Genomic DNA, 17532 nt, shown 5'->3' with positions numbered 1-17532 from the left:
AACTGAACGATCTATCAATTAAATGAAAATACCACAAATCCTGAAATAGCAATTTAGCCAAAACATCGAATTTAAAAACAATACAGTTCCAAAAATTGCTTCAAATATGCTGAGAGACGTATTACTTCTGATCAATTCACGGGACATTTTTACCTTCACTTGCTTTCAAACAGGTGTTCAAACTCTTTGCTCGCGAAAACTTGGTTTTCTGCACGAAACAGGTTTTCTCCGCTTTAAGTTTTTCTCATCCTTCTTCTATGGTCGACTATTTTACAAGATACAGTATTTACTTTTCTCTTCCAGCGATCAGTGTTTTCGTTCTGAAAGATTGACTGCGAGCAAAAGAAATCCAGGCAAATTCGGTGATATACATACTTACAAACTTACATCCAGAAATCTCATATGAGGCTGGCTTCGGTCACAGGCAACTCAAGGTGACGAGTTTTCTGCAATAATTGGCTTAACAAGGGTATAACAAAAGTTAAACATCTAATGGACGAGAATTCTCTCAACTTTTTTTCCCTCGACCATTTTCAGAACAGATATAACATTCGAGTAAAACCATTAATGTTTTTCGGAATCGTCTCAGCCGTGAAATCTTTACAACGACAAATCCCGAGAACACATCAGCAGTATGAAAGTCCTCTTAACACATTTCTCAAAAGCCAAAAATCATCTAGAATTGCTTACAAGCAACTAATAGCAAATAAAAGTGAAAAACCCATATCTTGTATAGACAAATGGCATAAAGACATCCACTCTTCAACCGATAAAAATGCTGACTGGAGAAACGTTTTTTTAAGCAGCAAACACTTGTTCAACGAGCTCAAAACTAATTGATTTTAATTTCAGATTTTTACACAGACGTTTACCAACTAACAGCTATCTGCAAAAAATAGGAGTTCAAGAGGACGGAAAATGTACTTTTTGCCATGACGAGAAAGAGGATTTGACGCATCTATTTTGGAAATGCCAAAAAACCAACAATTTTTGGGATAATTTCTCGATATGGCTTCAGTCGGGCCAGATCCTCCAACCAGGCAGTTACTTAGACATGACTACCGCTTTGGGCCTAACGCCAGACAGCTGTTCCTTTAAGCTCCATATAAACTTCTGTTGTCTTATAGCTAAGAACTTTATCTGGATATGCAGATCAAAAGAATGTTTCCCAATTCACAACAATTTCTTGTTTTATCTGAGACATATATACCAATTAGAAAATAAGATACCGCGCAATACAAAAAAATTGAAACCTTTCTTTTCCTCGCTGGGTCTTGTCTCCTAACTCCAAAAACATAAATTAGTAATACGTGCACCTACTATGAGTATTTATATTACTTTCACCACAAAGAAAGAAAAAAAAAATGTAGAAATTAATTATAGATCATACTAAGCACAGTAATATATGGAATTAGCACTGCTGTAACGTATTTTAATATTTGTAAGTATATTGCCATGTAAGTGTGTAAATTCGCTATTTGTTTTTTTTTTTGTTTTTGTTACTTGCAATAATATTTATTCTGTGTAATTTTTGTTTCTTTTCTGTGTGTGTTTTACTTGCAATAAAAACAAAACAAAACAAAAAAAAAACTCAAGGTGACGAAAAAAAAAAAGGAGAAAATGCAAAGCACGGAAACTAAAGAGGTCTATTTTCATCTTTATCTAATACAGCTGTGGGACCATTTTTTGATATTATTGTTAGTGATAAATTAGTTAACTCCCAACCTCCGGGGATACAGCCAAGCTACCATCTTAAGTCTAAAGGAATTATATAACAAGTCGCAACAGCTACAAGAATTATCTCAGACGCATCAAAAAGTAGGCTATAAAAACTGCACTTATAACGATATGGCCCACTGCAGATACAAAGGCTGTTTTTAATGATCCTTATCACTGTTATTGCCAAATGTTCTTACTGTTTCCCTGACTTCTGAAACTCTTTTATCTTCAGATTTTGAGCTCCAATCCACTCTCGGTTATGGTAGGATCCTGCAATACCAGGTTCTTCGAAAGGTGTGGAATCTCCTCTTAAGAAATGCAACAACGGAATAGCAAACAGCCATTCCACATCTGCTTTCCAGTAATTTGTCATAGTTTCATTGCAAAGCTTCTCAATTCCCTCAGCAGCACGACTGTAAGCGTACAAGAGAAATACCAATTATGTTGCCTTAGAGCCGTTTTCACTTCACTGTCGAAAGGGATTGGTTTTGGTTTTGGTTTTGGTTTTACTACGCCCTTTGGTTGGCTAGTGTATTTACTTTGGTTTTGGTTTTACGACAGTCAAGTGAAAACCGCTCTAACATTACATGATTCACAAACTTACTGCTCAGCTTATAGCAGCTCATTAAGTAGCGAGAGTCTTCACGAGGGTTCAGTTTAAGGTGGCCCGAACCTATTTATACGCGTGTTGGTTACGTTTTTGATTCGCGTTTTTCAGAAAGAAATATTCAACCGATTTCTATGATTTTTCGCATCTTTAATAAATAATGATAGAACTTTAAGAAAATGTTATTTATTTTCTTGTAGGTATAAAAACTTTTGAGATATCGGCATATATTTAAAACCTCATTTTTACGAAAAATGGAAATAACTTCGAAATCCCACGACAGATTTTCCCCTAACTTCATATTTATATGATTTATGAAACTATGGCCACTGTTCCTTAAAAATAGTTCTGCAGGTAAAAAGCGAACAGGCATGTTTCAAGAATATTTGATACGCCAGTGACATTGAGATCAGAGTACCAATAAATATAAAGAGAATAGATCGTTTTCACTGTCACGCAACGAAAAAATAAATTGGAAACCGTCCAGTGGAGGAAGCCTACCCTGTGTACAAACGTCCCCCCCCCCCCCTCCCTGAGGAAACATCGGGAGAGGAGACGTCTGTGAATCGCCGTCGTTAATCGTGTTCCGGTATACATTTGCATAAATTATTTTTTTGTTCTTTCTCATCTTTCGGTGACATTTGAAAAGGCACATGCAGGTCGAAAAATAGCTCTGGCGTCTGTGAACAGGCTAGCCGAACATCTTCACGCAATGTCCACCCAAAAATCTAGACTGGATAAGATCTCTGATTACAGTCAAGCCAGGTCAAGCGTACCTCCCAAGATCTCATTAGTGTATTTATTATTCGAAAGTTGAACCGTTGGTAGTTGTAGATTTCAGATTCATCTCTGTGTGTGTTCTTGCATGCGTAATAAGCCGTGAATTCACACGCGATTCAGTTACGAAATTTCTACCAGCTCAGTTTCCCGGCCGTTAACAAAACCAGGATCGGATTGCTTGGATCGGATCGGATCGGATCGGATTACGGATCGGACTAGTGTCTTCGCTTTTGGAGCAGAAGAATTATTTTGACAAAAACTGCTTTAACAATGACACAGGTGGCTCGGAATAAGAAAGCCGAGTTCTCACAACGTGAGTCTAACCGGTTCGACTCGGATTTTTTCTTCCGAGCCGCCTGTGTCACTAATACCAAAAAAATAGTTTCTCATGTATCACCAGGCTTAAAATTCACCATCAGCTTTAAAATCATCGCAAAGAATTATTTTCAACTGAACTGCACTGGGAAATTTTCTGTTGCATAACTTCATACGATTACAATTCCAAAAAGAGGCTTGGTCACGTGACGTCTCCCGAATCGAAGATGGCGGACAGAGATGTACGTATCTCTCATTGCAATGATTTTGTTTTTCTTTTCATCTCCACTCTCTTCTGAATTGGTCTTCTTTCTCACTGAGCTTGGATTGAATGCTTCTTTTCAGAGGAGACGATTAAGAAAATCGCGGTAATAAGCAAGGTACGATAGCGACGACTTGTTGTCAATAAGCGAATGACATCTTAAATGTCACCTCCGTTCAAGTAGGCTCAGAAAATAACGAGATCACTTTACAATAAAAAAAAAGAAAAGAAACACTAAATTAGTTACAGAAGATTGTATACATACTCTTCTCTCCGCCATCTTCATTCCGGGGGATGTCACGTGACCATTTTGGCGGGAATTTAAGGCGAATTGTCAGTCCGATCCGATCCGATCCGATCCGGAGTCCGATCCGATCCACAATCCGATCCGATCCGAGCAATCCGATCCGGGTTTTGTTAACGGCCCAGTTTCCCTGAATTTGATGTAAATGTCTTCTAAGGCATTTAATCCATTCAAAGATTTTCAATCTGACCAAATGCAGAGAAGTTCTCTTAAAATATTCACTGCTCATTACGCATACAGCAATGCCGATTTAAATTTGACACCAGTTACGGGAATGACTAACGGATTCATTTTTTCAAATAATCAATTCATTAATAGAATCTTTTGGGGGTAAGCTTGACCTGCCTTGGCTGTTACAGTCAAGCCAGGTCAAGCGTATCCCCCATAATTCCATTAATGAATTTATTATTCGAAAGTTGAGTCCGTTGGCAATTGTAGATTCGGTCAGTATAAAACACGGACTGCGGACTGCGGACTACGGACTGCGGACAGGGTATAAAACACGGACTAGGTATAAAACGTGAACTGGAAAATACGGACTGGGTATTAAACACGGACTAGGTACAAAACGGGGACTGTGGACTGCAGACTAGGTATAAAATACGGACTACGGACTACGTTGGTAAAACGGGTTCTAATTGGTTCTAGATAAGGAAAAATAAGATCAAAAGATGGCTAAATAGAAAGACTCGAGAGTTTACGTCATAAATACACCTAGAACTTCTTGGCGGAGGTGTGCCGCCCGGTTCTCTGAATCATAAGCCTGACCAAAGTACTATTCTCTACACCCATTTTTAGACCTGGTCTCGGTCTCTAACAACTATGAAAGTGGTCAGGACCGGGGGGAGACTCCCTTATATAAGCCATATAGCCCCAAACGGTAGGGTTTTTGGGCATTTTTGGTCTGAAAACACTTTGCTCATTTTGGTCTGGATTCGAGGGAACTACGGGAGCGTACATGTATGAACGAATTTATCGTTTCAATTCCAAATGAATAAGAAAGAAATAGAAATACGTGAATTAGAAATGCATTTGAGGAATGTTTTTGTTTGCACTCTAATCTGGTAATGATGACATAATTTTTGCCTCAGAGATTAGGCCTAGCCTGTTCGAGGCTCCGAGTTAGTTGGGTCCACTGAATTGACAAAGCGCGAACACGAAAATAAAACGGGGGGAAACTGGGGAGTCTCCCCAACTATCTGAGAGCCTGGAACAGGCTAAAATAGACCAGGTCTGAAAATTGGTATGGATTTTAGAGATCTGGTCTGAAAACGGGTGTGGAAAATGACATTTTTTGGTCTGAAATCGGGTCAGGATTTGGAGAACCGGGCGGCACACCCCCACCAAGAATTCCCCGGAGTACCCCCTCCGGCGGTCAGGAGCAGGGTGTAAATCATGTCATCATAATCATCGCTCAGAATATAACGTTGGATGATTCATTTCGGTTATTATTCACGTATAGGTGAGTAATATCTCCCCCCTAAATACTGCATTTTTACATCGGAGAATGCCCCTATATTGACCTTCCCGTCTGAGTTCTTCATTTCCTCATATTCCCAAGCTAAGGCTTTATTTGAAACGGAACTGGCTTCTATAAGAATTTTACTCTAACTAACACCAATATTTTTTTATTCGGTGCTTCTTATTGGTTTAAAACTATAAATTGAATTCTCTTCGAAATAGAATTCAGAGTTTAATTTCAGTTGCCTTGAGTAGCGGCATAACCTTCCTTGTCCGTGCAGTATGCTTTTCTCACATGACACTGACATTGGGAAGAATAGACTGCGTGACCAGCAGCTAAGGCATGTTTGTGTGTTAGGCAAGGAGCTAGGACTACTGTTTTATGCTAGTCCGCTTTCCGTTTCTCTCAGTTTTACCTCTCTAAAGCCGTTTTTATATACTAGTCCGTAGTCCGCGTTTTATACTTAATCCGTGTTTTATACTCATTCCGTAGTCCGCATTTTAGACCTAGTCCGTGTTTTATACCCAGTCCGCAGTCCGTGGTCCACAGTCCGCAGTCCGTGTTTTATACTGACCGCATGCGCAATGAGCCGTGAATTCACACGCGATTCAGTTACGAAATTTCTACCAGCTCAGTTTCCCTGAATTTGATGTAAATGTCTTCTAAGAATTTTAATTCATTCAAAGATTTTCAATCTGACCAAATACAGACAAGTTCTCGTAAATTATTCACTGCTCATTACGCATGCAGTAATTCCGATTTGAATTTGACACCAGTTACGGGAACGACTAACGGATTCATTTTTCAAATAATCAATTCATTAATAGAATCTTGGGGGGAACGCTTGACCTGTTTTGACGGTAACGTTGGATTTTGTATGCCTTCTATTCTATTTACAATACCGACCGGTACAGACAGATGCACCCGCAACCAGTGCAGCAAACATCGGTGGTCTTAACTTCTCATGCCTTTTCGAGAGAGCCGAAATACAAATACCGGTAAACAAATATGAAGGTTCACAAAGGCTGAGCTTTTCCGCGGGGAATCTATTCTGAGGTTCATTCACCAATCACAACACCGGAAGTTATTTGCGTCATGGCATTAACATTGCAACCAATCAGAGGCTGTCCCCAACATTCCAGGGAAACGGGAACACGATTATCGTCGGCGAATCACAGAAGTCTCCTCTCCCGATTTTTCCTGAGGGAGGGGGGACGTCTGTACACAGGCTAAGGAAGCCAACAAAATGAAATGTTATAAAAGACTAATGTATAAACAATTTGTCCAAGTCTCAGGTCTTTGTGGCCCACAGTTTCTGAGTTACTTGCCGAAACGTTTAACGCAACTTTGTAGGGCTTTGTATGGAGACGCCATATTGTTGGACCGTTTTGGTCCATCAATATGGCCGCCGGAAATCAACAAAAACATCTGGAGTTCACTTTTTCTACAAAAGCTCTTTCTTTTCACTCGAGAACAAGAATACGTGCGCATAAACCTATCTTCTAATACTTAAAATGGCTATAAATCAAGGGGAGAGGCTTTTTTTCAACGAGACAGCATTCCAATTTTGATGTCACACACTGTGAAAACTCGGAAGTTCAAATGAAACATGCTACGGGAATGGAAACTTGTACAAACATTTTCTTTTTGTTTATCTTCAACCTAGTGTAAATAAGAATTCCTAAAACCTCGCTATTTTGACTTAACAATTTGATGACGTCAGTGTGAAAACCATCTATAGTATAACCACAGGCGGCCCAGACTGTGTGGGAGTTCGTTAGACTTTGAATTTGTAAGAGAAGTATGTGTTAACAACTTAATGGTACAATTCAAAATCTTAATCGTCGACAAAACGGCTTCCAAATGGTTCCAGAAGCAAAGATACAGTAAATAACAAAACGAAAACACAAGGTGAGTCATAATTATTTCTATTTTTGTCAAAAAATGGAATTTATGACGTATTTTGTTCTCTCACCAATTCAAAGTCTAACGAACTCCCAAAGAGTCTGGGCTGCCTGTGGTATTAAAATCGAACAGGTAATTTGATACATTAAAGTAGATTTTACGCAAAAAATACACACATCCGCTTTCTTTTTTGTACTACGATTCACCATATTCTGCTAAACTGGGAACTTTAATCGGACTACGAGTAGGAGATTGAGTGAAAGAGACTTTCAAACGAGTTATGTTGGTCTCTGATAATCACTTTTCGCACAACTCTCTTGCCAATATTCTCCCAATGAATTACCTGATTAGCAACTTGAAAGAGTTAAGACTGCTTCAAATTCTAAATTCGCACTGGCAAAACGATCTCTCCGTCGTGATCAATAATAAATCACAGAAAGAGGTCAAAAAGTTTTGATGGACACCTTTAATTAAACTTTATTCAGCGCTTTGATGGACAATTCTGCATCGTCAAGAAATCTGAGGAGTCAGAAGGAAAGTTAAGGTAAAGGGTACTTTGACGGCTTTACGCAAAGCATGCCTGGGTCACTTATTTATTTTAGGAAAGATGACAACATGCTTAAAAACAAATAACAAAAAACCTGAACAAACTTACGCTCTGAGTCCTTCACTAAACTCTTGCAACACGACTTCAAAGACGGTACACTTTTTAGCGGAAGGGTCAACCTCAAGGGCCAAGCATTTTAAAAGCAAAACCTTGTACTCCTCTGATAGCTTTATGTCGTACTGTTTCACAAGCAGTAGAATTGCAAGAGAGGAAACGACTGCTGAAGCTCGCGCATTCAAATCCGTTTTGCTCTCAGCCAGAAGAGTACTGTTTTCCTTTAACTTTGGCTGCAGGAGATTACTTATAACCTAATTTTGAAAAAAGGAAATAAAAAAAATAGAAAAGAAAGGTACACTTATAAAAAGCAATATAAACGTCCTAATACACTGTAGAATGGAACTTAACGTGTTTTTAGACATCAATACTGCCAAGCACTCACCGTTTTAATGCTGAAATCGGGTGGTCTCCTTTTTTCAGGTTTAATATAAGTGTCAGATTGCAAATAACTTTCTTGAATTCGTACGTTAGTAAACAGGCAGCTAACAACTCTATCCAGCTCCACCAGAGCTTCTGTAGCTGTCATCTTGTCTACGGGCTCATTTACCAGGAACCCATTCCACTTTGGCAAATACGTTAAAAGCGCTCTTTCCCGATTCTCTGCTGTGTCTTTACTTTTCACGTAATCATACAGTCGTTCCCAAAATCTTCGTTCCCCGTAAATATAAGCAACGCCATCAATCTGGTGCCATTTTTCTGCAATAAAAAACAAAACAAAAAATTAGGTAAAACATGATTGTTTTTTTTTTTATTTCTAACCTAGCGGCCGGTAAGTAACGATAGGTTCTAAAGGATATAGGTTATTTGAACGTATATCACTCGAAAGAACTCACACACACACTGTGAATGAGTATTGCATGTTTTTGACACTAATTACGGGTCATTATAAAAGGCAGTAAGGCCTTGTTTATATAGAGGTGGGAAACCCCAGGCAGGCGGGGTAACCCTCTCAGCCGAGGTCACATAACTCCATGTAAATGTTTCAAAGAGGAGGAACCCGCGTAGCCGGGATCAGATTAATGTTTCGCGCCAAATTCGAACCACAGCAATAGGAAGCTTTAGCAACAACAACGTCGACGGCTACAAAAACGTCCCTTAAAAAGAGAATTCGCGCTGCTTCAAACTTTATCGCGTCTATTCCATTTCGTTTAATTCGACAAATGTTGGCGAATTTTTCTGGAGTTGAATTCTAAATGAATGTTTCGAAGTTCAAGAAAAGAAAAAGAAAATCATTATCTTGCGTTCACGCGTCCTCCACAAAACGTAAAATTTGGCACTTACACGTTGAAGTCGAAAAACGATGGCAAAGAAATGTACAAAAAAGGGTGTTGCACGCGCAAAGTTGTTGTTTTGCTAATCAAACGCTATTGCTCTTTTGCCGTTCTTGTTGCCGTCGCCGTCGTTGATGTTTACGCTGAATGTGGCTGCCCGTGGCTTCCAACCCGGTGAGCTATTTTTAGAGAAAATTAAACACTAAGACACATCGTTCGCCCACTATTTCGTCCGTTTACGTGCTTAGCAACCATGTAATAAACTTGAGAAAGTTCACCCGGGGATGGCATAGTTGTAAGATTGCATGCAAACGCGGGTTATTTTTAACTGTTGTTGCTAGCCCGCGTAGCAGGCGCTTGAAAGTAGTGGGTGAAAGAGAGCACGGGCGCGTGTCTCCTTCTCGCGCGCCCGTTTTTTCTTGTGCCCACTACTTACAAGCGCCTGCTACGCAGGCTATGTTGTTGCAAGAAAAAACCAAAAAGCCTACAAGCCAAGACCACAAGGTAATATGAGATTTCGTATAATGACTTTATAATGACCAAACAGCAAAGACCGGCAACAAGTGGAACCCTGCAAACCGGGCTGGCTCGGTTGCCATGTAATCAAAAAGCTAATTTTTGTTGCTTTTACCTAAGGTGACGCGATCTCGGCAAACCGGGTAATCAGGCCCCTTTCCGCTACGTGAGCAAAACAACAACTTTAAACAACGCCTTTTTGTTTTTTGCCGCCGTTGCACGAGTACGTCATAAAACTCAAGACTATGATTTTAATTTCTTTTTCTAAAGTTAGCTACATTCCTTTCGAATCCATTTCCAGAAAAACTCGCCATTACTTGCAAAATCAAACAAATGAAATAAGAGCGATGAGGTTGTCCACACATCCTCATATGGTACTGGAAGCAGCGCTCGAACATCCTGAGAAAACACTTGAAAAAATAGCCCAAGACGTGTTGCTTCAGCAGGATGACCGCGTATACTTAGGCCGACTCAACTAAATACTTGTGTACAAAGCTTTTCGTCGGGCACAGGTTCTTTTTTTTAACTGTTTTTTTTTTCTGTCCACTTTGTTGCTAGGTTTTGATCCCGTTATAAAAATTGATAAAACTTAACGGTGTCCTTTTTCCCCCGCTGATCAACTGAACAAAATTAGTACTTGAGTTACCTTCCACTCAAAAGTACTTTTACCTTGAAAACCGAGATGCTTATGTTTGTGAACGAAACCGGATTTGTACGGGTGTTTTTTTTTTCCTGACTGGTGACTTGGTTTGTATAAATTATTGATAAAAATCAGCCACTAGACGAGTGAGTCTTTTGCTCACAAGAGACGGAGTTAAACTACCTATATAACCTTGCGGTCTTGGCTCAAAGTCTTTTACCTTAATTTCTTTCGACAACGTTTTTTTTTTAATAGCTGTAAACACCCGAGAGTTAATAGGATTCTCGAAATTTGAACAAAACATTCACCCTCAACTTCATCTCGGGCTAACTTACATAACTGTCTCGACTACTCCCAAAACCTTACACTAACGATAATTACACCAGACAACGACAATTTAAAAGCCTACTACCCGCTCAGAGATTTTATAAAACCTTAAAAATATATATTTACTTCCCTAGCACTAACTTTATTGCGATATATTTATTTATAGTGTGTGAAAAGCCTAGTACTGTACAAGGGGAGTTACCATTAATGTATCCATGTATCTTTAAATTGACATTAGAAATGAAAACTACTTATTCAGCAGTCAAACATTTTTTGAACGAGAAATCTTTACAAAGCGTAACAGAGCGCGCACAGGACGACACATTCGTCACTCCCTAATATGTGCAATGCGGCGCACCATCGCGGCAAAAGGGTAGGAATTTTATGACTCCTGAAGCTTAACTCCCTCCTCAGGTTTGCTTAGCAACCTCCCGCTGCCATCCATTTAACAAATAGATTCCATGTTGACGTGCGCCTTGTCTGTATTAATTTACAGATGACGTCAAGATGAGGACAAAATAAAACGGCGAGTGTGTCACTGATGTTTTGACGTCTTCTGGGATCTATTACTGAACAGATGCACGGCAACATGGAATCTATTTGTTTTCTACAATGAACAGAAAAGAAAAAACGACAAGCCTGCCTCGCAACGCTTGACTGTTCGAGGATTTGTACCAGTTTAGGCATTTTCCAAGTCATAAACGCTATGTTAAGTCTCTGCCTCGTTTTTCTTTTTTGTCTTACTAGCAGACTGTGAGTTTTTCCCAAACATTTGCCAACGCCTTCAAAGCAGAATAATCGCGCAAACATTTTCAAAACTGCGAGTCTCTCGTAGCGATGACACTCGATGGCAACTGTTGAGGATGTTAATTCCAGTTTAGGCAGTTTCAAGTCGGTAAGAACTCTTTTCATCTCAGTTTCTCAGTTTTCTTACTTTCGAGGCCTTCACTTGCTCAATCCGAAATATAATATCACAATGCCGCACGCCATGCTGGACAAACAATTTCTTGTGATGTCATCTGTGTGTCTACACTCTAACGGATCATTGGCAACAACCAATCACAGCGCGCGTGAAATTCACTACAATATATAAAACTTAATGGTTGCACAGCTGGGGCGTTAACCAATTCTTAATTACAACTTACCGCCAGGGTTAAGATACTTATCCGGAATTGACAGGAATCTATTTACTACTGCTCCACTACGTTTCGGGGGAAATTCAGCCAAATATTCGTAGTGAAGATCTCCTTTCTTGACCACCACGTACTTATAACTGGTTCCTTGTCGGGCACAATCGACGCTGAGTGTGAGCTGACCACTGAAACGCATCATCTTTTTCTTGTCTTTGCAATTCCTTTGAAATGAGGGGAATTGAAAAGAAATGCTCAACTAATATCGTTAAATAGAAAGAGTGTCAAGGAGCTGTGAAATTAAACTTAAACTTTCAGGACCTTTTCTTAAATAATAATTCAAACTGCTTTGCTGTCAGTAGTCCCGATGATAGCTTCAGGAGGGCACGTATTTCTACAGTAGGCACCATCAACTCGTACTGTAATAAGGCAGATTCACTTGCGTAGTTTGTTTGATTGCGTACATCTTGGGGGGCGAAAGATCGAGTGATCTTTTAAAATTTTGTTACAGTGATGATTAGTTGTATTGTAGTCCCAGTTAGTTGTTATAAAAACGCATTAGCTTTTGTTCACCGGTCTTCCAGAATGTCCAGCTAATTCCCCCCTCTTCCTTAGTAGTTCATGACGAGAGCAGATAGCATCTAGTCGAGCTAGCCATTCAAACGTTAGAAACAGACTTTACTTAATGACAACTATTTCACTCTCTGATTATGTCTTCAGTCCATTTTTACCAAACACTTTCGTTAAGCAGGTCTGCAATACCACCGGTATCATTTTTCTCTCGTCCTTTCTCAAAGCAGCATCCAGCAAGTTTTCCATAACATTAGCGAGCATCGCTAGCGCAGTGATTAAAGCAATTGCCTCCTACAAATGTGTTTCGGGTTCTTGTCTAAACGCAACTCCTTATGTAGTTTGGATGGGTTTGCCGTTGGTTCTTGCTCATGCTGGCGTGTATCTGGGTACTCCGGTTATCTGCTCTCTTAAAAAACCAACATATGCCGGCAAATTTCAATTCCAAACAATCAAAATTACATGACAAGTTTAAGACGGAATCCATTAGGAAATTGAGTAATTTTTCTATTTTCAGTGGACAGAAACCTGCACCAGAATAATTTAAACAATATGTCACTGTTTTTTTTTAACATATTTCAAGGGCTCTACTAGATGTAATCAGTCATCTGTAATTATAACACCAAAGAAAATTTCGTATGAGAGCCCGAGAAAATAAATGTCAAATTTCCCAAAACGCCATCTTACACATAAAATTTTCAGAATTTTACTTGTGTTTTTACAATTCTTGTGGAATTTAGTGTTATTATAGCTGCAGCCCTTAAGAAAATGTCAAAAATATATTGTTTAAGTTATTCTGGTTTTTGTCGCCTGAAAATTAAAATTGCTAAATAATCCAATCGACTTCGTCTCGGGGATTGTTCAAAATTAGTGTATACACACTCAGTGATCTTGGTGATTCAAGCAATTTGATCGGTTCTCTATCTAGAACTATGAAGTTATATTCACCGTGCTAGGCGAAGAATATAAAGCAAAACAAAATCTCTGTCGTGAACTGGATACAAGAATATCCCAGTGTAAATGATTTTGAAGGTAAGAAACGACTTCATGGTATTAAAATAGCGTGATTTAAGGTAGTTGTGGTTTAAGGTAGTTGCCAGTTTCATACGCTCGAAGCAATGTTTTTACCACCACAGAAAAAAACGAGGCCGCTTCGTCACTGTTTTGTGACACTTCCTCGCAAGACCAATTATGTCTAGAAACAGATGTCAATTTATGGAGAAAAAAGAAAACCTAATATTTTCGAAAACTGTACATAGCATAAAAACACTGCAGATAAACAACGTTCACCTCTATCGTAGCCGCTGTTGATAGCATTTGCAAGAACGACAAAAAATCTTTCTCATTCATTGCACGGTGAGTTGACAAAAGTAAATAAAGCTCTGTGCTTCTTCTCAGAAAGGGAAGTTATGTAAAATTTCGACGTTTTCTTTTCCATCATTGATGCTTAAGCTTACAAGAGAACTTAAAACTATGACTTGTCATGTTTGAAAATACTGTAAAGATCTAACTTTTGCGCATCTTCTGTTTACCGCTACATGTTCACCCATGAATTCACCCGTCAATCAAACTAATCGGTTTTTTTTAATGGTCTCCTTTCTGATTCTGTTGAGATCACTTTGTGTGAATATACTAAAACAATTATTCACCTCAGGCTCACTTAATATTGTTTAAGAATCCGCTCGCCTTCGTCTTGGGGATTATTCAACAATATTAACTTCGCCTTCGGCGAATAATTCTTAAATATTACCTTGCACGAGTCGTTCGCATGTCAGACATTCGCCTCTGTTGGCTTGTTTACGTTAGCACGTATTGAGTGCCTATTGCAACTTTGGATAATAAACAGGAGCCTGACGGCAAAAGAAAACTGTTCGAAACAGAACCACTAAGAGCAACCCTAGGATATTCTTGCATTTTCAAGTTCTTACTCTGAAACTTTCGCAAAACACCCAGTTCATGACAGCGATTTTGCTTTGCTTTAAATTCGCGGCGATTAAGCGAGATCCAAGAGTAAGTGTGTGCATACTAATAGTTTAATATCAGTATAATATTAATATCAAATTTTTACGCGCTCCCTTTTACTTTAGCAACACTGAAACGAAGCAGACTTACCACACTGGTTTTAAATCAACACAGTTTAAACTGAACTGTCCCAAGTCTCTTGCACCTGCTCGAATATGCAAACTTTCTCCTGTCATTGTGAAGTTGGACTCTAACAAAACGTGAAACACGACTGTGACTCCATTTTCCGGTTCAACCTTCTTCAAAGTATGTTGAATCTCGGCTGTGCTATAAGACCAATACATACGTATAAACAACTGTCAAAATCGTAGCAGAATGCTTTGTTTTCTTTCCATTATTATTTTACTTATTTTTTTTGGTTTGTTTTTTTTTTTATTCAAATAATAATGATAATGACCACAACATAAACTTGCACGATATCAGAGTTATGGTCGAGTAATGACAAAGATCCAAATTCCTAAACGACTGTGCTAGTTTAAAAAGGATTTGTAAGCGTGATCCAAACTTTGTATTCCGCTCTTAACCGACTGCACTGGTCGATTTTGCTCGCCATTAAACAAGACACGACTTAAAATAATGATTTTGTGGTAAAATAGTAGCCTGAAGATTTATATTTACTTTTTTTCAAGTTCAGGAAAAACCTTCAAAAGAATTAAAACTCTTCTTACGTGCCATCAAAAAGTGATGACATTTACTACCATTTAAAAATTACAAACTTACGGCAGAGAAGGACCACCTCCTTTATCGTTGCTTTGTTTCTTCGATGCTCTTGTCTTTCCTTGAGATGTTTCAGCGTCTTGTGAGGTCTTAGCAGGTTTAAGGTACCAGTGTCCATCTTCGTTCGTGTTCTAGCAACAGAAAGAAAAAAATGCGTACGAGCTGTTATTTTAAATACCCGTAACTGATAAATCTTATAATTACATATTGTCGTTTACGGCGTTCAGCGCACTTACGGCCATCAGTTGAAGCAATTAGAATTACATCCTAAGGGGAAACTCATCATATGAAATGAGCGTCAATAAACCTTAACGTGCCTGCTCAAGTGCAGAAAAATTTACTCCCTGTTCTTTCCTATCTGATTCGAACTTCGTTTCGTTTGACGGTTTGAACCATTCAACCGAAATTTACGTACAGCCATCGCATTTGCCTGTTGGAATTCTTCATTGTTTTAACCCTAAAAACAATAAAAAATTCCTACAGGCAAATGCGATTGCAAATGAATCCGCCGTAAATAAACTATACTAAAATTTATACTGAACCATCCACACCTTGTAACCTTTGAATTGCAACTCATGTACAGTGTCTACTAAGTCACGAGGATATTGCTGTCTTGGGTCAGTTCTGAGCTGAATTCATTACTTAGTGCAGTTACTAAATATAATCAACAAAATGCCCCTGTAGAGGTTTGAAGAAGATATTAAACAAATTTCATCAAGAAGCATTAACCACTATAATTTTTTTCGCAACATTTCAAAAAACGTATTTAAGTTTCAACCTACGTTCTCAAACTCATTAATAATTCATAGAGAAAATATAAGGGAAATTAATGTTTAATGTATGTTTGGAAATCAGATGAAAAACTGGTCACTTTTGCACGCTGCGCGTCTTATTTTCAACTCTCATCTCAGTGTTTCATCTGGTGATGAAACACTGCGTCTTATGCTTGATATATTACTTGGTCATTTACCATCCGTAGCAACAGACGACAGGAAAAAGTCTCAAGGCCTAAATATAACGTTGAATACCAAAACTGGGCCCTTGTTTTTGACATTCAATTGATACAAGGACACGTTATAGCGTAACATAGCCCCTTCAAAATTATTATTTTTAAAAAATATATAAATTTTATCCTGAATTCAATTCAGAACTCTGGTTTACAAAGGTGAGGTGATTTTCGACTTTCAGTTGAACCTTTCAAACTAGTCCTTTCCCACGTTTTACGGCAAGGCGTCAAGCCAGCAACTCGTAGAAAATTCCTCTCTGCACAGCAGAGGGTAACACCCAAATCTTACGTAGCGTAGGGCGTTTGCAGAGAATATGCAAATAAGGGCTGCAATTCGATTAAGAGCTAAAATAATTTTGACGTCATTGATAAGTAATAGAGAGTTTTGGATCGGAATTTTCTGCGAACCTCTAACCGCGGTTTGCGGTTACCCGTTTGCGGTTCGACGTTCAAACATAATTCGATTTAGATTGGCGGTGGATTAAAGAAGTGGATTCTGGTTTATTTTTCCATTTCGAAATAGAAGAAATATCAATCAGTGAAAATAAAAGAAATTTACGGTAACACTGGGTTATCTAGAAGCAAAGAACTGTAAAGTCTTGAATCAGCAGCCATCCAATAGGATTTATCAAATTTAGCATTTCGCCAGAATTTGTGCCTCTGTTAATAGATAAAGACTTGCTCCACAAGATTTTTGTATCATTACGTGAGATAAAACAAGAATTATACGTTAAAAGCTTTCAGGTAAATGACCTACGTGAAAACCTACCTCCCCACGTTGAAAACGCACGTCGTAAACCTCAAACGTGACGCGAAAGACTTGTCACGTGACCTCCAGCGGTTAGAGATTCGCGATAGACTCGGATCTAAAACTCTCTATTATTCATTCCAACCGCGAAAATAATAATATCATAATAAAGTTCACTTCAGTCTTTGTGTAATCCATATGTTATAATGGATTTGTAATAAATACCAAGCTGTTTACGTGTAGGTCCAAGGTACGCCTGCAAAAATACTGGGACGAGCAATCTAAGGGTTTCTCATCCTTTTAGCGTTTTCACTCTTTTCGGTGTTTCAAATACTTCTTTACGCTCCACGCCCATAATAATAATAATAACAATAATAATTTATTATTTCTATAGCGCTATTTACACATACAGATCAGTAGCTTTTTACATTAAAAAGTCACTCTTCACAATAGCGCACTCACTCTTTTCAGAGTTTCGTACACTTCCTTACGCGCCCCGCTCATCTCTCCGCAGCGATTAACTACTCTCCACCAGGGGCTCCTCGCTCGTACCGCCTCGTGCTCAGC

At 38.8% G+C, this 17532-nt stretch overlaps 1 protein-coding gene across 1 annotated transcript in view; it reads right to left on the bottom strand.

Annotated features, from left to right (window-relative positions):
* LOC140938247 (E3 ubiquitin-protein ligase rnf213-alpha-like) overlaps positions 1-14778 on the bottom strand; it is a 22710-nt gene extending 7932 nt beyond the window's left edge. The window contains exons 1-5 of the mRNA XM_073387754.1: positions 14585-14778; positions 11918-12126; positions 8401-8714; positions 8010-8269; positions 1917-2132 (exon numbers count right to left, since the gene is read on the bottom strand). Coding sequence (XP_073243855.1) covers positions 1917-2132; positions 8010-8269; positions 8401-8714; positions 11918-12126; positions 14585-14778 — 1193 coding nt within the window. The remainder of the gene's footprint in view (positions 1-1916; positions 2133-8009; positions 8270-8400; positions 8715-11917; positions 12127-14584) is intronic.
* Between the last annotated feature and the right edge of the window lie 2754 nt (positions 14779-17532).

The sequence above is a fragment of the Porites lutea genome, chromosome 5 (assembly GCF_958299795.1).
Source record: "Porites lutea chromosome 5, jaPorLute2.1, whole genome shotgun sequence".
NCBI lineage: Eukaryota > Metazoa > Cnidaria > Anthozoa > Scleractinia > Poritidae > Porites > Porites lutea.
Note: the sequence above shows the minus strand (reverse complement) of the source record. Positions and strands in the feature narration are given on the sequence as shown.